The sequence below is a fragment of the Conger conger genome, chromosome 4 (genome assembly GCF_963514075.1).
Source record: "Conger conger chromosome 4, fConCon1.1, whole genome shotgun sequence".
Classification (NCBI taxonomy): domain Eukaryota; kingdom Metazoa; phylum Chordata; class Actinopteri; order Anguilliformes; family Congridae; genus Conger; species Conger conger.
The window spans coordinates 3,502,817-3,525,867 of record NC_083763.1 but is presented as its reverse complement, the minus strand read 5'-3'; the positions used below and the strand labels follow the sequence as shown (position 1 = coordinate 3,525,867).

The 23,051-nt window shown below is 41.6% G+C and overlaps 1 protein-coding gene across 1 annotated transcript; it reads right to left on the bottom strand.

The window, feature by feature from the left end:
* Window positions 1-7,361: 7,361 nt before the first annotated feature.
* LOC133126881 (myosin-7) lies at window positions 7,362-22,513 on the bottom strand. Its single transcript, XM_061239345.1, has 38 exons — window positions 22,465-22,513; window positions 21,613-21,820; window positions 20,227-20,370; window positions 19,983-20,139; window positions 19,497-19,524; window positions 18,958-19,066; window positions 18,775-18,867; window positions 18,617-18,680; window positions 18,416-18,514; window positions 18,178-18,281; window positions 17,815-17,953; window positions 17,279-17,397; window positions 16,846-16,995; window positions 16,578-16,748; window positions 16,104-16,413; window positions 15,429-15,496; window positions 14,747-14,952; window positions 14,541-14,664; window positions 14,313-14,449; window positions 13,971-14,226; window positions 13,628-13,870; window positions 13,371-13,547; window positions 13,137-13,282; window positions 12,954-13,044; window positions 12,483-12,872; window positions 12,233-12,359; window positions 12,027-12,145; window positions 11,699-11,895; window positions 11,421-11,604; window positions 10,898-11,063; window positions 10,663-10,787; window positions 10,189-10,497; window positions 9,881-10,084; window positions 9,192-9,488; window positions 8,720-8,824; window positions 8,501-8,596; window positions 8,265-8,399; window positions 7,362-7,461 (listed from the first exon to the last, which is right to left on the bottom strand). The coding sequence occupies exons 2-38, from the start codon at window positions 21,811-21,813 to the stop codon at window positions 7,441-7,443; spliced, it is 5,811 nt and encodes a 1,936-aa protein (XP_061095329.1). The 5' UTR covers window positions 21,814-21,820; window positions 22,465-22,513; the 3' UTR covers window positions 7,362-7,440.
* Window positions 22,514-23,051: the final 538 nt, after the last annotated feature.

The following is a 23,051-nucleotide window of genomic DNA, read 5'->3' as shown; positions in this document are numbered from 1 at the left end:
TTGTCTACCTGGATGACTAGGTATGAAAGTAGCCACATTTGTGGCTAGGTGCTTTTTGGGAAAACAAGTTGTTAGTCGAGGCCTAAATTGGCTAAGCTGGCAACAGTGGATGTACTGAAATGTTAATCATCAAACCAGGTAGTTATCCCAAAGTTAACTGATTACACCTAACGTAACTATATTTAGCTAATCATCCAGTTGGTAATAGTTATGTTCAAAAGGAAGTGGAGAATATTTATTTTCATATTTTTTAAGTGAATGACAGTAGGCTACATTGGTCTGCTTACCTTGATTAGGTTACAGTCCGAAAATACTGGACAGGTTAGAAGATCTAATGTGCTATAAAAATCATGGATCAGCTCCAGTTCTCATATTTCCCCTTTGTGGAGCAATACCTGCTAATGACAGTTAATACCTGTGTGGTGTGCTGGAGCCTGTGATGTGTTTGGTTTCCCAGCAACGTGATATTCTTTATATATGGTGGCAGCCTGTTGTCGAGTAGCTAAGGCACATGACTAGGACCCAGAAGGTTGGTGGTTCAAGCCCTGGTGGAGCCATGATAAGATCCACACAGTGGTTGGCCCCTTGTGCAAGGCGCTAAAACTTGCATTGCCCCAGGGGGGCTTGTCCCCTGCTTAGTCTAATCAAATGTAAGTCGATTTGGATAAAAAGTGAAAGTTGCCAAAACAATGAAAATCACGTGTTCTATCAGACCTAGACCAACTTATTCCATAGTATATCAGCACCAAGCAGAGATAACTCAGTTCTCTGGCCGAGTTCTGCTTTCTTTCTTTCTATCTTTATTTATTTTACTTTCTTTGTGTTTTCTGTGTTTACACTTCTCAAAAGAAACATTTTTATGCATTTATATGGATTACATACTGCGCAGTCCGTAAGTATTTGGACAGCAGTGAAATTTATATTCTTTTGGCTTCGTCCACGTTGGATTAGATTTCATTTGTCAAGCCTATTATTCGCCCAATGTCTCTGATAGTTTTTTTATTCCCTTAGTCCTCACCATCATAATGGCACATCATGTTGGCAAACGCCAATAACAGACTCCAAAGGCAATGAAAAGCTTAGAATCAAGACTAGATACTGAAATGTGCATGCACTAAGGAAGCAATCAAATTCAATTCGAATTCAATTCGAATTCGAATTCATCTGAGAAGTCAATTGTCCACTTGCTTCTGGTCCCCTAAAATCACGAGACTATGTGTAAAAATGGCTGTTTGAATCATTTCTACACAGATCACCCAATATGGATGCGAATACCATTACATTTAAGGTGACAGTCTGCACTTAAACATAGTTTCATTTCAAAGCATGCAGAGCACAAGGAACAGAAATTGTCTACGCACGGACTTGTCTATGTATGGATATTGACGTCTGTAAATATCTTGATAGGTTTTGTGTGCTTACTTTCATAGATTTTTGTACGTGGTAATATTTGCTTAAAACACGTTCTTGTATTTATACAAACAAAATAATATAGATAGTTTGTTATTGATTGTTCCAAAAGTATTTCTTTTCTTTTCTTTTCTTTTTTTGCTAACTTGTGGTCTCGTGTGATAACCACAGTGGTGTGAGCCTTGCCCTCTAGTGGAGCACAATGGCAAGGCAATACACCCCTCTGCTTATTAATGAAGTCTTCTGCTGCTGTAGCCTATCCACTTAAAGGTCTGACACGTTGTGTGTTCAGAGATGCCCTTCCGCATGCCACTGTTGTAACGTGTGATTATTTGCATTACTGTCACCTTCCTGTCAGCTTCGACCAGTTGAGCCACTTCTTTCATGCATTTTAAGCTTTCATAAAAAACGGTAAATTTTAAGGTTAAATCTCAGAAGAAAATAGTTATTACGATATCAAAATCAAATCTTAACTGAATAACACTACCCTAATATCATAGTATCTAGTTTCTTTGGTTCTTTTTCTTAGCAAGCACATTTTCTTACTTTGATTACACTGCAATTATTATTTCTTTATTAATCTCAGTGTCTGGCAAGCTGTGGTTTAACTCATGCTGACATCACATATGTAAGTTTCTTCTGTAAACAACACAATGTGTTCGCTAAAACAATCGCTGCTGCATTATTATTTTTAGTACTGTTACTAACTACAGTGTTTGTGTGTTGCATTCAGATGTATGAAGGCTATTCTCGACATATGAAGTTATTTTTGGTTGGAATAATTTAAATTTAAATAAATTATTTTTCTGTCTTCGTGACATTGTTGTAATTGAATATACACTTGTTTTTCATGGGTACAATTTCACACCGTTGTTTTTTTCTCTGCTCAGTCAGTCATGTATAAGAATGATGAAATCTTCCCATCCAACCAAAAGACTCCAGGTACAAAGAGGCACAATCAGGTAAAGAAAATGCACTTTTTATCCGTAAATTATGAAAATGATTTTTGTGTTCCAGAAAATATGTCAATAAAAAGTCCATATATTCAATTCAAAATTGATTCCGGGGCAAGACGGAATAGTACATTTTCCTTTTTGCTCAAAAAAAGAAAGAAAAAGGTAACGTTACTTTTAACTGGCATCCAACAGTTCTGTTAAGTAAATACAAAATCCCTCTGAAAACCAGTTAATTTGACAAGGGCCAAGTCACGGCTCACAGTGAGTAAAGAGAGCTTTGACACGCAGCGATGTGGCGCTCATTAAATGGCGGACGGCAGCTGTCTCTCTGTGTGTGTGGACAAAGAAAGGCAAGGTGCCCTCTCGGCCAACAAACATCTTAACAAGGGCCATCTTGCGGGTGGTGCATTGTTTCCTTTGCTTCGTCCTTGAGGACAAAGATAACCCTGTGAAATTCCTTCCCGGGTGCCTTGCCGTGATTGAGAACAACAGCCTGTGAGGCACACCGGGGGACTACGCTGAAGTGTTTGTGAAGACACACATGCAGATAAATAAGATACGATTTTAACACCTCGGTGGTGGCGAACTTTAGACAACTTGTGTTACATGGTCATCTGAGGTAGCAATACCGGCCGATGTTACACCTGGTATTGTTTTTCTAGCCTCTCTGTTGCTTGTTTAATTTAAAAAGTTGATTGTTACAATTTGGACATTCATTGAAGTAGTTATGTAGGCCAATGTGTACATTGCCTCCTAAAATGAGCATTTCAGCTTATTTTTGTAATTAAACAGTTGAATGCCAGCTCAACTAATCAATAGGGACAATAGTGAAATAGTCAAATGTTCTTGTATGTCAGTATTGCTTCCACGTGAATAACAACTGCAACTAATAAGCAAATAACTACATAATTTTTTTAATGTTTTAAATGTAAATGTATTAGTATGACAACACAGAGAGATCAAAGGGGAAGCATCCAAACAAACTACCATACAGCATACATCTGTAATATGGCAGAATAAACCATAGGCTGCTTTTATACTGTAGTTTGCCACTCTTCATCTGCTGATACTACTCATATCATGTCATTAATGACATACAAGTCATTAATGATTACTTTTTTTGCAGCTGAGTGGGTGGAGGAAGATGTGGTCAGCGGGAATCACTGATGATTGCTCTTCATATCTTCATACCTTACTTGAGTGATCAGTATCTGGTCGTGATTATTCGTTTTCTGTTTGGTGATTCAGCCGAGACTCACGCCACTGGGCGCCAGGCGGTCTGCGAAGCGAGAAACCTGGATAACTAACAGGTCCTGATGTACCAAACTGTTTTTAACTCGCAACTGCGTAAAGTGCAATTAACACGTCCCTGACTGGCCCAGTGTGCCTTGCAAGCTTGATGTTTCACTGGTTTGTTATCTTCGCACATAATTATGCGCTTGTCTGTGATCAGTCCAGACATGTTGTTGATCTTTGTTCATTACTATGTCTGTGCAAACTACACTTGCGCCTAAGTTTCACCATGTAGGTACATAGCCAATAATGGAACTTGTCTTGCATTTTTCCTTTGATGCTAAGTTAGTTCATTATTTGCTGTTCATTCAGAAAAGATGAACAGCAAACAGATAAAATGACAGAAAATAACAGAAATATGTCCATGCCATGTTCATGTCTACAAAATCTATTAATTTGCACACAGTTCATATGACATATTATATTTCGGGGAACAGTTTAAAAATGTGACTTTTGGTTTTGGTTTCTAAATTAAATCTTGCTGTGCCATTCTCAGCTGTTGAAGGTGCATGACAGCAGTGCTCCAGCATTCGCCCTTTCACCCTGACACAAAGGTATCCGTGCACTTGATTGCCTACTTCATACTTGTCGGATACTGTAATCCAATGCTGTGTGTCTTCCTCAGAGACCGATTGCTAGACTGGTTTTGCATTTTTCCTGACGGAAAAAGCACAGGTGATAACTACCATCCTATCTGCCCCCACCCCTCACCGAGTTTGTTTTTACTAATATTTTTTGTTTTTATCGATGCAGCTGGACAGAATTAGTCCTCTTGTACCATCTCTCCCAGTCTCACAATGAGATAAGCTATATCCATTACATCCAAGAAACTGACAAAAAAGTAGGCCTTTAAAACTAAATGTTATTCTGCTTTATGTATGTTTTTTTTTTTTTTTTTCCTTCCTGTAACCTCTATGAATGTACAATTGTTGATATACACACCTCTGAAAAACATCTTCCTTTCTGCAGGGGTGTCAGGTTCTGCCTAAGTATACAGGGAGAACGCAAGGCTGCCCTATTTTTACGAGCAGGTCACAGTCTCAACGACGACGTGGACGTAGACTAGTGTGACCTGTGCAATATGAGAGGTAACCAAGCTCTGTGAAGATTTGGGTCTAAGGGACGCTGGGTCCTTAATTAGCATCCCGCCTCTCTCCCTCCTCCCCGTCACTCCTGCCGGCACACACACACACACACACACTCACACACATAAGAGTCCCCCAAGGTGACTCGCTGTGAAAGGGGCAGAGCTCAGTTCTGCAGTGTTACGACTCGGAGGACTGTGGGGTAAGCAGCCGTTAGCTGTATGCCGTATGTGTGCTAATATAACACCTATTATTGCAATATGTGAGGAGTTGGTATACATGTATATAGATATATTTGTCTATATATATATTGTCTATATATATATATATATATATTTATCTTACTCTGGACTTTGAGTTAAGGTAAAAAAATGAAATTAAGGTATGTTTTATTAATTTACCTGCTACTATGTATCCATCCAGATGTGACAGTTTTACTAGATTTGATGACTTGTTTGAATTGAATTAAGTGAAAGTAAGTGAATTTGAAATTTATATTATTTTATAATGTACTTACAATTATTTTATCATTTAAATAACTGAAAAGGAGAATTGGCATTTTTTACAAAATTCATAGCATGTATCAGATTTTATAGAGAACAGCACTGGTTCTCAGTAGTTTCCTGAGGACAATGAAATAATTATTATAATATAATATTTGAGGGTTTGAAATACATAACTCAAGAATGTCAAGTTTACCAAAGGAAGGAATCATTAAGAAATTATTATTATTAACTGTGGATTTTTTACATATCCAGAATGACTGAATTATATATTTTGTGGTCTTGAGATAATAGTTTTGACACTTATAAATTCGGTACTCAATATGAGGCTGTACGTATCCAAATCCCACCCTCATTTAGAATATCTAATTATCTGCAACTACACCTACGCACATGCGTGAACGCCGCTGATAATTCAGCACAGTGTCGCTGTAGTTCTTCTCCGAAACACAGGGTGTCACCAGCTACTTAAGTTTCACATCGCAGTCTGAGCTCAGATCGAGTGGAGTTGGAGGAAGAACTTTCCTACGCAGCTGTAACAGGGGGCCCGTCGATTGGCATTCCCCCAGGAGCTCGAAAACTCCAGTGGTTACCGGAGGAATTGCAGTTTATTAAGCCTATTATACTATTTTGGACCGTACTTTTAAATTTCTTCGCACTGAACGAATTACTCTCCAGTGACGTTTTCTTCTGTTTTATGAGCCTTGTTGAAGAGGATAGAAAAAAAAAAATCCTATTCATTCTTTCCCACTTAGGTACCCTGTTCTGGTGCCGGAAAATCCCGTGGCCGCCTCCACAAACTGGCTTCTCGCACCACCGAGCAGCTCCCATAAGAATCCATTGAACTGGTGAGTGGAAGCTATCTCCAGTTCTTACTGTATATATATCTCCATGGGCTTTAAACACTCAGTCCGCAGGCACACGATTGAGTCACTAGATGGCGACGGACCCCTAACGGACTGTACTCCTCAATCTTAGATTTGTAATAAATCGACTCACATTAGGTTAAATTTCATATTGCCAGCTTTTACTAAAGTGGATTTTATACATTTTGGTTTCATTATGTTGGTCCCCCACATTTCTGGGACATATTCATATTATGTAGCAGAAACTAGTCGTGGGTATTACTTTGTCGCATATCATTTGCATGTAGTGACTGCTTTTGGTCTGTGACCCATCGACATCACCAGGCATTGAGCATCTTGTCTGTTGATGCTCTGCCAGGCCTGTACTGCAGCCATCTTCAGCTCTTGCTTGTTTGGAGGGTTAGTGTCACATGATTGGCCGTGCTTTGGTTGGAACACTTTTCCCTTCAATCTCCAATTTCTTAAATTTGTTATTATTTTATTTATGGTGCATCTGATGCACTGCACGGTCAAGAGGTTGGTCACAACTCTGTCTTAGGTCACCATCACATGTGGATGTGTACTTATGCAAAATTACTTTTTCTAGATTTAGAAAAAATAGGTCAAAATTTGTGGTCAAAAATTGGTCAAAAATCGTGGCTTTGAAAATGTACAGACCACATTTAGGAATGAACAAGAAATGGTTAGCACATTCATAGTTTTGTTTGTGATTCTCTGGGTTGTATCAAAGCTTTGTTGATGGGCCATATGGAGCCCTTGAGTAACATTGGGGATGGATTTGTGCAGTTTTCCCCTACTTTTATCAGATTTTATATGTGCTGGTGAATAAAAATTAGCTTGAACTAGAAATAATTAACTTGACGAAAAAATAAAGTTTCTGCAATTGCAGCCCCAGTCATGAGTTGCTTGTTTGAATGTATTTTCTACAAGTGAACACACTTGTGACACCTATTCTTTTGGGGAAAAATATAATAAAAAATTACACAAAATGGTTTTGTCTGAACAATTGTATGAGTGCAAAGGCGTATTTATACTTCTAACATCTTTTAGCATACAATAACCTAATTACCTATATTGTTTATTTCATACCGTATCTTTTTCAAGGGTGTGAATAACCTATGGGTCCAGAATATAGCAAGTATTCTATTTTCAACCGCAAATGTGAGTGCGCATGGAGGAAAATGGTCAAACGCTACACTGTTAAATTAGGACAGACAGCAGCAGTTTTCCATTGCATTGATTTTATTCTACAGGGTTACAGGAAAAGGGAAGACTGAGAACTGGAGCACATCAAGTCAGGAGGTTTCAGAAAGTCCCTCTGAGAGCTTTACTCTTCATCATGTCCTTTCTGTGAGGGGAAACGTTTAAAAGGAAATTCAAATTAAAAAAAAAAAGAAGTCATCAAAGAAATATATAATATGATGAGATATTTAATTATGTGCTCATTACTGACAGAATTGGTAGATTGGGGCATGTCATTTGTCATTTGTAATTTTTTATTCATGAAACTATTAGTCATATATGTATGTTTCTTTGCCAGTACTTTCCCTGAAAGAGAACTCATGTTGACCAAGGAATCATTTCTTGCGCCCCCTGGTGGCTGAAATAAGTGTTGTAGCATCCTACAACTCCCACACTCAGGATATTATCCTAGAAGTATTCTATGCAATCTATTTGTATAATCCCTATCGACATTATTATTGCCTACTTTTTTTATCGATACCTATTAAATGAATTAAGAAACCAAACTGAAATGCATCTAAAGAAGATGCAAATGGGTTGGCAACAGCTCCAACTCATTTTTGAGATCATAAATATTTCTATTCTAACGGTTTTGGTATTTTAACTGACAATTCTCTTCCACAACATTATTTTAGTTATTAGAAAATGGTTCGAATGCTATGACGATAGTGACTAGATCTGATGTTTTGTGCAACAACAAAAAAAGAAGCTCATCCGTGAACTAAGTCCTAAAAAGTCATAAGAAAGACTCAAGACATCCGGGTTTCAGATTTCCAGACAGTACAGTGCTTCACAAACAGAAAGGTAAATGACAACAGTGTGTATTGTACGTACATTGAGACATTTGATATGTAAAGTAATTAGTTGAAGCAATCTCTGCGAGGAAAAGATATGGCATTGGATACTAACCTTTGAGCCGACATCCCGGGTCTTGGCACGCAGCTTGTTGACCTGAGACTCTGCGATGTCGGCTCGTTCCTCTGCCTCGTCCAGCTCGTGCTGCAGCTTGCGGAACTTGGTCAGATTACTGTTAGCCTGTTCCTCCTGAGACACAGAGCGCACACACAGCACATGAGGAAAGCCTGGCTGGGAGACACTGCTGCGAAATATATAAATAAGTGCACTGAAGGCATGTCGACACTTACAGCCTCTTCTGAAGTTCTCTTGTAGGACTTGACCTTCAGCTGGAGCTTGTCCACCAGGTCCTGCAGACGGGCCAAATTCTTACGGTCCTCCTCGGTCTACAAAGAACAGAAAAAAGACAAGTAAATTGGGCCACATTACATTAATAGACAATGTGGTTATAGTATATTCTCATCTACAAAGCAGTTGTATATTTAGTACACTACAGAAAGGAAAGGTACCTGGTAGGTGAGCTCTTTGATGCGTCTCTCATATTTGCGGACGCCCTTCAGAGAATCACTGCTCTTCTTCTGCTCCATTTCCACCTCAGCTTCCAGCTCTCTCACCTAAAAATGTAAAGTAATATGAATTCCGTTCATAATTTGCCATTTCGCTTATGTTTTATTTTTTATCCATAGTGACTTACAGTTGATTAGATTAAGCAGGGGACATTTCCCCCCTGCAGCAATGTGGGGTTAAGGGCCTTGCTCAAGTGCCCACAACAGCCGTGGGGATCTTATCGTGGCTACACCGGGGCTTCAACCACGAAACCGGGTTCATAAAGTTCAACCACAAACCCACCGGGTTCATATCCGGGTCATATAGCTTAGCCACTAGACTACAGATGCTAGACTACTACAGGCTGCCCCTCTTTCTGCATGTTTCACTGTGTGATTCCTTAAGGTATAAGCAGAGGTAGTGGTAGACACTCACGCGAGCTTCCAGCTTCTGGACCTGCTTCTTGCCTCCCTTCATGGCGATTTGCTCGGCTTCATCCAGGCGGTGCTGCAGGTCCTTGATGGTCTGATCCATGTTCTTCTTCATGCGCTCCAGGTGAGCACTGGTGTCCTGCTCCTTCTTCAGCTCCTCTGCCATCATGGCCGCGTCAGTAATGGCCTTTTTGGCCTTTTCCTCAGCGTTCCTGCACTCCTGCACTGCTTCCTCCACCTCGGTCTGAAGCTGGGCTGTGTCACCCTCCAGCTTCTTCTTCTGGTTCAGCAGGCTGGTGTTCTACAAAGGTATTTGGACAGAGTGGTTTGAATATCATGTCAGTGACTATGGTCATTAAAGATCCCATGACAGTCTTCACAAAGAGTAGGGGGTTCCCCGGTGTCCTGGCTAAATTCCCAACCCCGGCTCTTTCAACCTGCCACCTAATCATCCCCTGATTCAATTGGCAAAAACACTGTTCTCTCCCTCTCCACCTCAGCTGATGTGTGGTGAGTGTTCTTGTGCAAAATGGCTGCCTTGCATCAGCCAGGTGGGTGCTACACATTGGTGGTGGTGGTTTTTTCCCTCATCACTTTGAGAGTCTAGAAAAGCACTATTTAAAATGTAATGATCTATCATCAATTGGAATTATTGTCTAAATATTACATGGATACCATCATTTTCAAACTTACCTGGGAGTGCAGAAGCTGTACTCTCTCGCTGACATCCAGCAGTTCCTGCTCAGCCAGCTTACGACCTCTCTCAGTCTGCTCCACCATGGCTCTCAGCTCATCCAGCTCTGCCTGTAGCAGATTGTTGCGTCTCTCTACAATGGCAATGTTCTCCTTCAGGTCATCATTGGCACGGAGAGATTCATCCAAATGCAGCTGAGCGTCCTGTTGGAGAGGAAAGGTAATATTAAGTTCTATCTTGAGAATTTTACACATCCAAAACTCACATTTTCCTGTACCAAACAGAAAATTTTCTGGTTTTACAATACCTTCAGATGAGAGTGGAGACCCTTGAGCTGCTTCTGGGCCTCAGCTGCCTGCCTGTTGGCCTGACTGAGCTGGATCTCCATCTCATTGAGGTCTCCTTCCATCTTCTTCTTCAACCTGATGGCTTCATTCCTGCTGCGAGTCTCAGCCTCCAGGGAGCTTTGCAGGGTCTCAACCACTCTTAGCTGGTTTCTCTTGGCCTGTTCCATCTCCTCATCCTTCTCAGCAAGTTTGCGTTCAATGTCAGCTTTCACCTGATTGAACTCCAACTGGGCTCTCAGGATCTTACCCTCCTCGTGTTCCAGGGAAGCCTGCCAGGTGAAAGATTTAGATAAAGGCGCTTTGGATAAAGGCGCTATATAAATGCCGACCATTTACCATTTAAATGTGTGAAAACAATGTATTTTTCAAAATGAAAAGCACTAACTTAAAGTCAGAAAATGAATCCATGAAACCAACAAGCAAAACAATTTTACCTCTGCTTCCTCCAGAGCAGTTTGGATCTCACTCTTCTCTTGTTCCAGCTGCTTCCTTATTTTCTCCAGCTCATGGATACTCTTTCCTCCCTCACCAAGTTGCTCAGTGAGGTCGGAAATTTCCTCTAATTAAGAAAAGGCCATATGATAATTGTTAAGAGAGTGACTTAAGCCATTTTGCAATTGGGTAGACAAAAAGAATGTCTGCGAATAATGATTACTTGCAAAAACTAACCTTGAAGGTTCTTATTCTCCCTCTTCATTGTCTCCAGGTGATCTAATGACTCCTCGTAGGAGTTTTTCAACTTGAAGAGCTCAGTGCTGAGAGATCTGGCCTCCTTCTGGGAGCTCTCCAACTCACTTTGAGACTCTTCATATTTCTGCTTCCACTCAGCTAGGACCTGGTCGGATTACAACAGGAAATTTATTCAAACAGTTGATTCAAATTCAAATCAGGCGGCCTGTAGCGTAGTGGTTAAGGTAAGGTTAGGTAAGGTTAAGGTAAATGACTGGGACAGGCAAGGTCAGGGGTTCGAATCCCAGTGTAGCCACAATAAGATCCGCACAGTTGTTGGTCCCTTGAGCAAGGCCCTTAACCCTGCATTGCTCCAGGGGAGGATTGTCTCCTGCTTAGTCTAATCAACTGTATGTCGCTCTGGATAAGAGCATCTGCCAAATTCCAATAATGTAAATCAACAACACCTTAAGAAGCCTTCCATTAATTGGGAAAAGTTGTGGCAATCTCAGTTCTCCATCACCTTATCAAAGTTTCTTTGCTTCTTGTCCAGAGCAGCAGCAGCTGCATTAGATCTCTCCACATCAACCATGAGATCTTCGATCTCATTCTGCAGCCTGTGTTTGGTCTTCTCCAGGGAGGAACATTTAGCATTCACAGCTTCCACAGCCTCTTCTGCATCCTGCAGTCGCTGAGCCAGTTTCTTCCTGGATGAAGGGAAAGATGGGTGAATAGGGTTAATAAGACTGAATCCCTTGCTTGCCTCTTTAAATATGAAAACAGGCTTCTCTCATTCCTTACTTTGCTTCCTCCAGCTCCTCAGTCCTCTGGATGGCATCAGTCTCATACTTGGTTCTCCACTGAGCCACCTCAGAGTTGGCCTTGGAGAGACTGCGTTGCAGCTCAGCCTTAGCCTCCAGTTCCTCCTCATACTGCTCCCTCAGCAGGTCACAGTCGTGGCGAGAAGACTGAACTGCATGGGCCAGTGCATTCTTTGCCTGCCAGGAAAAAAAGAGCACAGCGTGCAAGACACCATTTTAAGAGTTGGGTTATATTTTAATAAAATTGTTTTTTATTGGCTCAACAAAGTGAACTACAGCAGGTTTTGGTACTGCTGTTAACAGCTTACCTTGACTTCCTCTTCCAGCTGTCTTTTGAGATCTTCAGTTTGCTGAGTGTAAGACTGCTTGCCTCTAGTCAACTGAGAGACCAGAGAGTCTTTCTCCTCCATCTGCCTGGCAAGCTCCCCTGGTAATATTATAATCAGTTTGGTCATTCTTCATTAAAATATGTCCTGATATAAATTGATGCGTAATAAGGAACATGCATATATACCATTCTCAGTTTGTAGCTTTGCTCTCTGCAAACTTAAGTCATTGATGGTGCGCTGGCCTTCCTCAAATTTAGTTCTGTACTCAGTCATCTGATCTTCTAGAGTTCTGCACATCTTCTCCATGTTTACCTTAAAGAGGTATGAAAGAATTTAGGTCTTTATTTAAATCTGGGGATATAATAGAAGCTGGAGGATTCAGAAAAACAATAGAGACCAGATTCACTTCAACAAAGAGGGTTATTGAGACCTTACCTTGACCTTGAGGATCTGCTCCATGTTGGAGACCACATCGTCTAGCTCCAGTCTGAGTTCACTCTTCTCCTTCTCCAGCTTCTGCTTCACTCTCTGCAGGTTGTCGATCTGCTCCCCAAGGTCAGCCACACTGTCGGCGTGTTTCTTCCTCAGTGTGGCAGCCGTAGCCTCGTGCTGCAGAGTGGACTCTTCCAGGTCTCTGCGCATCTTCTGGAACTCTGCCTCCCTCTTCTTGTTCATCTCAATCTGAGCAGATGTGGCCCCACCAGCCTCCTCTAGCCTCTCGCTGATCTCCTCCAGCTCTCTGGACAAGTCGGCCCTCTGTTTCTCCACCCTCGCACGGGCTGCTCTTTCAGCCTCCAGCTCTTCCTCCAGCTCTTCAATTCGGGCCTAGTTCAAGGAGAAATGTAAGGTTTTTAATGAGGTCAGGAAAATATCTCAGACTGCGCAGGTATTTTTCAAATAATTTACCTGCAACTCCTTCAGTTTCTTCTGGAGCTGAGTTGCCAGGGCCTGTTCATCTTCTATTTTGGCATTGAGCTGGTTGATCTCAAAGTCCTTTCTGTAAAGGAAAATAATTTGGGGTTAATTGGGTTTAACTACAAAAACATCAAAAAAGCAAATGATCTTCAACAAAAGAACACATCTGTTTACTTCTTCAGCTTCTCGTCTAGCTGCTGCTTATCATTCTCCAGGTCCATTAGGTTCTCCTGGGTCAACTTTAAGTCTCCCTCCAGCTTCCTCTTGGCTCTCTCAAGATCCATTCTTATCTTCTTCTCCTGTTCCAGGGATCCCTCTAGCTGTATACGGAGAGATTGAGAATATAATGAAGGTCTGTTTCATTCCATGTTCTTTTTCATTTTACTGTCTAAAAATGAGTCTGCTTACATCGTCAACTTGCTGCTCCAGTTTGGCCTTGGCCTTGGTCAGGGTGTTCACTTTGTCCTCCTCACTCTGCAGGTCATCCAGGGTTTGCTGGTGAGCCTCCTGAAGGGCCTTCTTCTCCTTGGTCAGCTTGGCAATGATTTCATCTAGAGCTGCCATTTCCTCAGTCAGGTTCTTCACCTGTAAACACAAATAAAGGAGTCAACAGACTGTCACCCAAACTTGTCGTTCATTAGTTTGAAAAATGTAAAAGCACAGACCTTGTTTTCAGTGGCATGTTTCTCTTTCTCCACTTTTGCCAGAGTGAGCTCCAGATCATCGATGTCCTTCTTCAGCTCAGAGCACTCATCTTCAAGCTTCCTCTTCTTAGCAGTCAGGTCTGAGTTCATCTCCTCCTCATCCTCCAGTCTTTCGGTCAGCTCTTTGGCTTTGGCCTCAAGCTGGATCTTATTCTTGATCAGCCCTTCACACCGTTCCTCAGCATCACAGAGGTTATCTTGTTCCTGTGGTGATGACAAGTCACCATGTCATCCAGATATAATTAAGACATTCAATTATTATGATATTTCATCTTTAAGTCATGAAACAAACTCTTCAACTCACAGCCTGGACTTGGAGCTGCAGGTCATTTTTCTCTTGGAGAAGACTGACCATCTTCTCTTCCAGTTCCTTCCTGCGAGCCTCAGATTTGGCATAAGCCTCTTTGAGCTTCAGGAACTCCTCCTTCATGTTGGCCATCTCTTTTTCAGCTTCAGCAGACCTCAACAGTGGCTTTATCTTGAAATAAAGTTTCATCCAGGGCCAATTCTTCACACCCATGAAGGCACGCACATTCCATTGGATCACAAGCAGGGCATCCCTAGGATTCATCACAGAGACAACATCACAATCAGCCATCTTTGCACAAAATGCAAATCAAAGCTTTACTGTCACTGTTCTTCTGACCTGCGCTCCACAATTTTCTGGAACTCAAGTCTTGAGAGAACACCACGGGACCTGGACTGGATTCCAGTGATGATCAGAGCTAGACGATCATCTCTCATCTCCTCCAATGTGCCCAGCAGACCAGCTTTGAAGAACACCTGGAGAATGTGAGAGGGTGAAACTGCACAGTTACATCATTGCTTATTTCTGAAGCATATTTCTCTAGACTGCTTGTTTAAACTTGTGTACCTTAGTGTGTCCAAATCTATACTGGCTGTGGTCAATCTCCAGAGACCCCAGGAGTTTTTCTGCTCCCTTCCTGCTGTCAATGAACTGTCCGTCAGGGATTGCAGCAGGGTTCAGGATCCGATATCTACAGAGAAATACAACATTACAGGCAATCTGAAGAAATTAAATTAACATGAATAACACCAATCAAAATAAACCCTTTCTACCTCTGTTTGAAGTCTCCGTACAGGATCCTGTTGGGGAAGCCCTTCCTGCAGATCCTGATGCCTTCCAGCACGCCGTTACAGCGCAGCTGGTGCATGACCAGAGGGTTCTCCATGGCCCCTGGAGTCTTGGTCTCATTGGGGATGATGCAGCGCACAAAGTGAGGGTGAGTAGATCTTAAGTTGGTCATCAGCTTATTCAGATTTTCCTGCGGCCAGAGAAGCAAGATACAAAATTAAGCACTTTCATAACCGTGCCTCACAGTCCTAATGCCACCTTGCATCAATTGTTCAGAAGTCTTATCTTGCTGTAACACACATCTTTTTTATCTTTGTATCCCAACAGTATAATACAAGATAAATGCCATATAATTAATGATATACTCATACATCAAGTGTGTGTCTCTCTGAAATACATACTGTCTGGCAAGTATACAGTATCTACATATCTTGTACATTAATATGATCTCATGATTAAAATATTCTATGTCTTTGTACAGTAAATATTAATGTTATGTTTAATACCATGTGTTCTGCTAGCTATACAGTATATTGCAATCTACAGTATATTTGAAGGTCCATATTTATTGTGAACATCTGTTGCTAGCTACTGAGAAAGCCATAGTCTGTTAGCATCTACCAGGGCCCAACTCAGGCCTGTCAGGTTTATGCAGCTCAATCTCACCCTGTGAAGAGCAGACACAGTCTGGAAGGAGGATCCCTTCTTCTTTCCACCCTTCTTGCCTGCTTGTTCTGGAAGGCATTATTATTGTCACCTTTCATGAAACATTTATCCCAGCAGATAAACTAAGTGTGAAAGCAATTCTTTCAATTACAATATTATGTTTTTATCCAAAGCGCTTTACAATGAATGCCTCTCATTCATCCATTCACATTCTCACACACACACACACACACACACACACACACACACACACACACACACACACACACACTACCAGCCATTTGTTTGCCTGCATAGTGGGGGGACATTAGCTGAGGAGGTAAGAGCAGTCGGAGGGTTGCTGGTTCAATCCCGCCTTGGGCATGACCAAGTGTCCCTGAGCAAGACACCCAACCCCTAATTGCTTCTGAGAAGCTGATTGGTGCCTTGCAGGGCAGCCAGTTGCCGTTGGTGTGTGAATAAGAAGCATCAATTGTACAGCGCTTTGGATAAAGGTGCTATATAATTGCAGACCAATTACCAATACAACCAGCTTTTGAGCATTTGGGGTTTAGGTGTCTTGCTCTGGGACACAGCTAGAGCAGGGATTCAAACCAGCAGCCCTCCAACTGCCAGATGACCACTCTTACCTCCTGAGCTAATGTCACCCCCAACATAGATGTAAAATAAGAATACCTGAATCGGCACTAGCATAATTGGCAAAGAGAATGGACAGTAACTTCATTGTCGACTTCTGGTACAGCCCAACGACAGTCTCATTCAGGGGGTCCTTGTTCTTCACAAGCCAGTTTGTAATGTTATAGTCGACAGTGCCAGCATAGTGAACCAGGGAGAAATGGGCCTCTGGTTTCCCCTTGACAATCCTGGGTTTCTGGAAGTTCTGTGATTTCCCCAGATGGTGGTCATATAGCTTGGCTTTGAAGGTGGCATCACTGGCCTTGGGGAACATGCACTCCTCTTCAAGGATGGACATGATACCCATGGGCTGAAAAAAAGGAAATAATTGACTTTCCAGCAATTGAATTATTCCAGCATCAGCACACTGCAAGATTCTAAGCCCTTTGGCAGTAAAATGTAACAGAAATGTACCGTGTACACATTCCAGAACAGAATGGTTATACATACAGTATGTCTCTTTTATTGACCCACCTTTTCAATGAGGTCAATGCAGGCCTGCAAGTCCATGCCAAAGTCAATAAACTCCCATTCAATCCCCTCTTTCTTATACTCCTCTTGTTCCAGCACAAACATGTGGTGGTTGAAGAACTGCTGCAGCTTCTCATTTGTGAAGTTGATGCACAGCTGCTCAAAGGTGTTGAACTGTAATAGAGAAGGACATTTTGAGTTGAAACTTTCTCTCAGTTTGGAGACTCTTGAAATGTTACCTGCACAAGTCATTCATTCAAAAGATACTCACATCAAAGATCTCAAATCCCGCGATGTCCAAAACACCAATAAAGTATTGTCGAGGTTGCTTTGTGTCCAGGGATTGGTTGATTCTCACCACCATCCAGAGGAACATCTTCTCATACACTGACTTGGACAGAGCGCCAACTGAATAAGACACCTACACAAAAAGATTAAGCCATATTTTGGATGTTAATACATATTCAGATATTTGTAATGGCAAGAACATTTCCAGACTCCAATGAATTAAAACGGCAGTACCATTCTTAGGAATCAAGCCTACAACCTTGAAACATCTAGCTGAGCTCCACTACCATCCATGGGTTTTAAACTGGCCCAATCCACTGAGCTACTGATCAACTGCTGCTGCTTTAACGCAAGCTGAAACATGTTGTCTATGCTGGACTCTCTTGGAGCATGAAACGTGGTCTTTCTTAACTTGCCTGTTGGACATTTTGTCCCTTGGTGACCCATTCATTGCCGACTTTGACTCTTGGATGACATAGACCCTTGATGAGGTCAGCAGAGTTCAGACCCATCAGATAGGCTGACTTGTCAGCATCTGTAACACAGTTTAAGTCGCAATTTCACATATCTTCATTTTCCAACATAGAATACAGCTATTTTCTGTAAGTGGTACATTAATAGCCCATACTGTATTTTATCAGATGTTAAAATAAACGCAGTATGGATTGAAATGTTTACATTTGATTCGCACTTCATCACTCCAAGTATTTTAATGGTCAAATTTTCTCAAGGTGGGAGATTATTTAAATTGAACAGTAATTTCACAGCACAACTGTGTTCTACATTATTTGACAATCTTTTTTCAACTCATGTGTACCATACTTGAATTTGTATAAAGGTATTTTCTATCTAGTCATTATATATGTTGATGCTTCAAAACAATTGCACTTTTTATTATATAGGGATTTGCATGGAGACCTGCATGAACTTATGAGGCATCAGCCAAACTCACCCTCAGTCCCATCAGCCTCCGCTTGCTCCTCTCGCTGTTTCTGCTTGAACCTCATGTTGCCGTAGTGCATGATGGCTCCAACCAGCTTGTAAATGCTGTTCTTCTCTTCCTGAGTGAAGCCCAGCACATCAAAGGCTTCCTAGAGAAAGAGAAGGACATTCTGCTGGGCTGAATGGACATTTATGTGAACAAGGAAGATCAGTGGTCCTAGCACTGATCCTTGTGGGACTCAATACCCAGCTCAGATAAGCTCAATCCTACTACTACCCTTTGTGTCCTATCCCGTAACCACTTCCTAACCCACAACATTAATCTTAATTTACAATTTATATTTAATGTAAATTCAACTAAATTTCCACTAACATCAGTGGCCATCAGCTCATCAGCATCATCAATAGAAGCTACTGTTGTCTCTCCTTGGGAGATGAAGGAGTAGTCATAAGGATTGTTGGTGATGAGCATCATTTCTATTGAAAAGGAAACAAAGGTATCACTATCATTTAGATTAGCATTTTTATGAATATACAATACATTGTAAATTTACTATGTATAAGGACAAAAACAAAATGTTCACTGTACAGAAGTGAACATTCCTACTCACCCAGCAGCTCTGGCTTCTTCTGAGACAAGATCTGGTAAAAGATGTGATAGTCTCTCTCAGCCTTAAGCTGGAAAGTCACACGTGATTTTTCCAGGAGATCTTGAAAAATAATAAATATGAGAGGAAGACAAAAGCATTATTTTTGAGTCAGGTCACAGTCGAGCAATAAGTTTTGGAGAATTTTGAAATGTATTTGCTTACAGGTCTCAATGTCAGCAGAAGCCAGTTTTCCACTGGCTGCAAAGTGAATTCGGATGAACTTGCCCTTTACAAAACAGACAGATCAGTGAATATATTTTTGATAAATACCCAAAACATACTTTTTGTACTCGAGGAGGTTGCCAAAAAAACCAACTTACGAATCTTGAGGAGTTGTCATTTCTGATGGTCTTGGCATTTCCAAAGGCCTCCAGGGCAGGGTTGGCCTGGATGATTTGATCCTCCAGGGTACCCTATAGAAGACAATATGTACAACCTCATCACATAGGCAGAACATGAATCATATAGACACACATTTTAATGTGGATCAGGTGGTAGGTTACCTTCTTCTCAGAGGCTGCGTCCTTCTTCCCTGTTCCACCAGCTGCGATGCTGGCAAAGTACTGGATGACCCTCTTGGTGTTCACAGTCTTCCCAGCACCAGATTCTCCACTGGAGAGAGAGAGGAAACGCAGTGTAACTACAGCAGATTCGTTTCCATGAACCTGTTGAATTTAATGGTGTATAATAGCAAAAGAGCCCAACAACATTCATAGCAGATGTGTATATACGGTACTACATATAAATACACTTTCAATATGCACACACTGAATGCTTACATTACATTACAGTTATTTAGCTGACGCCTTTATCCAAATTAAGACTTACAGTTGTTAAGACTAAACAGGATTACTGTGGCCCAACAGCTGATCAAGCTACATCGGGGCTTGAATCAGCAACCTTCCAGGTCCCAGTTGAGCATTGTTAAGCACTTTATCATAATTACATTTATGGTTGTAGACCTGTATATAAATACAGTATATACATTAAGATACGTTAGTCACAGTTATCTTTTTAAGGCTTCATCCAATGACAGACTTACGTGATGAGGATGGACTGATTTTCTCTGTCTGAGAGAGAAAAGATAATTCGGTCAGTATCACAACACAATAGCTAAATGCTATATCTTGATTTTCCTCAGTCCATGTAAAAATGACATTAACATTAATATTAGTTCTATGTATGCAAGTTATATTGTGGCAAGTTAGCTATTTCCACATTAAAATATTTTGATTATCCATAGATTTTTTTTCAGGGGAATGAATGTTTTCAGGCAAATACGTATTTACTGTATTTTGGATTCAAATACTTTCCTGTGCTTGATTAATCTTGCCTGATGCAACTGAGCAAGCCAAGAGGACCAGAATGCATGGTTTGCATTTCTTGAGAGTATTTCATAGGTCCCAACAGACCAGACAAGCTCAGTAAAGCATCGGAAAGTATTTGAATCCAAAACTCATTTGACCAAGGTCTGGCTGCAGGTTTGAATGATGTAAATTTAAAAAATACGTATAATGTTGCATGTTACCTGACAGCATGTACTGATAGGCATTGTCAGAGATGGAGAAGATATGAGGAGGAGCTTCACTCCTCTTCTTTCCTCTGTAGGCCAGGACCACCTCCTGATTGTACACTGGCAGCCACTTGTAGGGGTTGACAGTGACACAGAACAGCCCAGAGTAGGTCTGCAAATGGAAGAGGTGTGTTAGAAGAGGAGTGTTAATGCCGGTCAACGGGAATTTAATGGGGAGGACCTAAAGGGCCGAACTCACGTAGATCATCCAGGCTGCGTAACGCTCTTTGAGGTTAAACAGCACAGCGGGCTCGTGCAGGAAGGTGAACATCGCCATGTCCTCGATTTTATCGAACTTCGGCGGGTTCTGGGGGTGGACGTCAGCCTCCTTCACTGTCACACTCTGACAAAAATAGATTTAACAAAATATGTATTTATTTATTCACACAGGTAGTCACAATAATTAAATTTTAAAAAGCCAGGATAAAAATGATAAAAGAGGAAAAACGTGGGTAAGAAATTGAGCTTATACGCAAGGCCTTTCAAACCCTTCCCATATGCCTACATTCAGGGTCTCACAATAAAGAGGGTGGAAAAGGAAACATAAGATCGGAAAGATTTTGTTTTCAGAAAGAAAGACATTTTAAAATCCGAAAGGGAGACATTTTACGTGTAATGTACACGTAAATACTTAAATATATTGTCATATTTTATGAGATATAAGTGTGCAGATGCTTCGACCTTCATCGGTGCTGGAGGCCACATCAGGGACAATAACTTTAAGATGACGAGGACAGATACCACGGGATCGAATGCTCAGTAGAAACCCCAGCTGTAATTACTGTACATATGTACTGTGAAGTGCACAGGGGCCATGTATGCAGAGTGCTCTTCTCTTCGTTTCATATTGATGAGAGTATAGGAGAGTATTACTTGCAAAGAAGGCCATTAGTCTGCTATTAGTCTATTCATCTTGTTCCATGGAATGGACATTGGTCTATACATATATGGAAAAGATACAAGAATCATCTGCTTTAAATAAAGAAATGATTTAGCCCAGCTTTATTTTAGCCGATATAACTATGAAAAATGTACACTCTCAAATACGATGGAAGAATATTGTGCATACAAACATTCAGCTCATTCACAAATAAATGGTAAATGGTTGGCATTTATATAGCGCCTTTATCAAAAGCGCTGTACAATTGATGCTTCTCATTCACCCATTCATACACACACTTACACACCGACGGCGATTGGCTGCCATGCAAGGCACCGACCAGCTCGTCAGGAGCATTTAGGGGTTAGGTGTCTTGCTCAGGGACACTTCGACACAGCCCGGGCGGGGGATCGAACCGGCAACCCTCCGACTGCCAGACGACTGCTCTTACTGCCTGAGCCATGTCGCCCCCCCATAAATAAAGGTTGACTCCGCCCTCATTGTGTGATTAAAGTCTTAATGAAAAGGTCTTAAGTCTTGCAAAAAGTCTTAACTCATTCAACGCTTGGTCCAATCCCATTATTTAAGACATTATTTAAGACAAGGTGATTTTAAGTTGCATGAAAAAGGGCCATGTTTTATTCTAAGCTTGTGAGCGACTGAAAGTGTCAGAGTGTTTCATAATGGCGAAGGAAGTTGTGTTACCTTCCCCTTCTGAGTGTCAGCAGTGACTTTGTCTCCATCCCGGCTGGCGATGGTAGCCTTGACGTACTCTTCCTCCGTGTCGGGCACAAAGCACTCCTTCTTCATGTCGAAGGGGCGAGTCTGGGCCTCCAGACGCTCCTTGTCAGATTTTCGCAGGAAAGAAGCTGCTGGCCCGAACTCGGCCATCTGAGCGTCCCCCATCTTTCACCTAATGGGAAAATGGTAAATGGTTGGCATTTATATAGCGCATTTATAGAACAAAAAAAGAAAACATATAAGTTTTGAGAAATGGGCCTATGTTTAAGCACTGTATCTAAACAAAATAAACAGGTTTTACATGCCTCACAATGATACACCTTTGAACTTTGTTAATGCCAATAAGGTCGATAAATATTCTATGGTGATCCTGCGGTTCCTGATACTGGTCCTGGGAACCCCCTGTGTATGCTGGTTTTCGTTCCAACCACAGTTGCAATCCCTGAATTTCAGAAGCGGTTAATTTTTCTTAGTCAGAAATGTCAGAAATATGTCAGAAATAGAAATAACCTTTATGTCACATAGCACAATAAGCTGAATATGAACATATGGGTTCATTCTCCATGTCATACATAGCTATTTCTTACATAATATGTCTTAAGGGATTAATAATTCCTCTAGACATGAAAAGCAGCTATTAGCAGCTGGTTGAAATTCAGGGATTGCGACTCTGGCTGGAAACGAAAACCAGCAGACACAGGGGGACCCCAGGACCGGACAGGGCGTCCCCAGGACTAGACAGGGGGTCCCCAGGACCAGCCTGGGGGTCCCCAGGACCAGGGATGGGGTCTGCTGCTGGGGGTTAAATGACCTTACCTTGATGTGATGTGCCAGAGGAGGAGAAGATCAGTACTGTGGCAGCCCTGTGAACACACAAAGGACACAGAGTCAGACGCAAAACCTATCCAGGGCCTTTCAGGATGTGTGTGCAGCAAGAGCTTCCGCATTGGGTTACGGCCACAGCAGCAGTGTTCAGAGAACTTCAGTTCTTGAGCTGGGGACTGGATACCCATATTTAATGTGTTGTATATTTTAACTCAATATCGCCACGGTTCTGCTGCTATGCCAGTTTGAGTTACAGTAGCATTGTATGACAGACCTATTCCTCCCACACGCACACACACACGGAGGAGAATCTACACCCACTCACAGCTTACCTTCAAATTATGCAGTGACCTGTCAGCGTCAGAACCCTCTGCCCTCTTTATAAAGGCTGCCACTCTCCCAAATATGGAGCTGGCATCTCTGGAAGTAGGAATGCTTTTGTCTCACTCGGGGTGGGGTGCTGCAGGGAGGGGGGAAGAATGATGTCTGTCTTTCTGCTGTGTGGAAAGAAGTGTGTGTGTGTGTGTGTGTGTGTGTGTGTGTGCCACAGGAGAGAATGGACACAATGCAGGAATCAG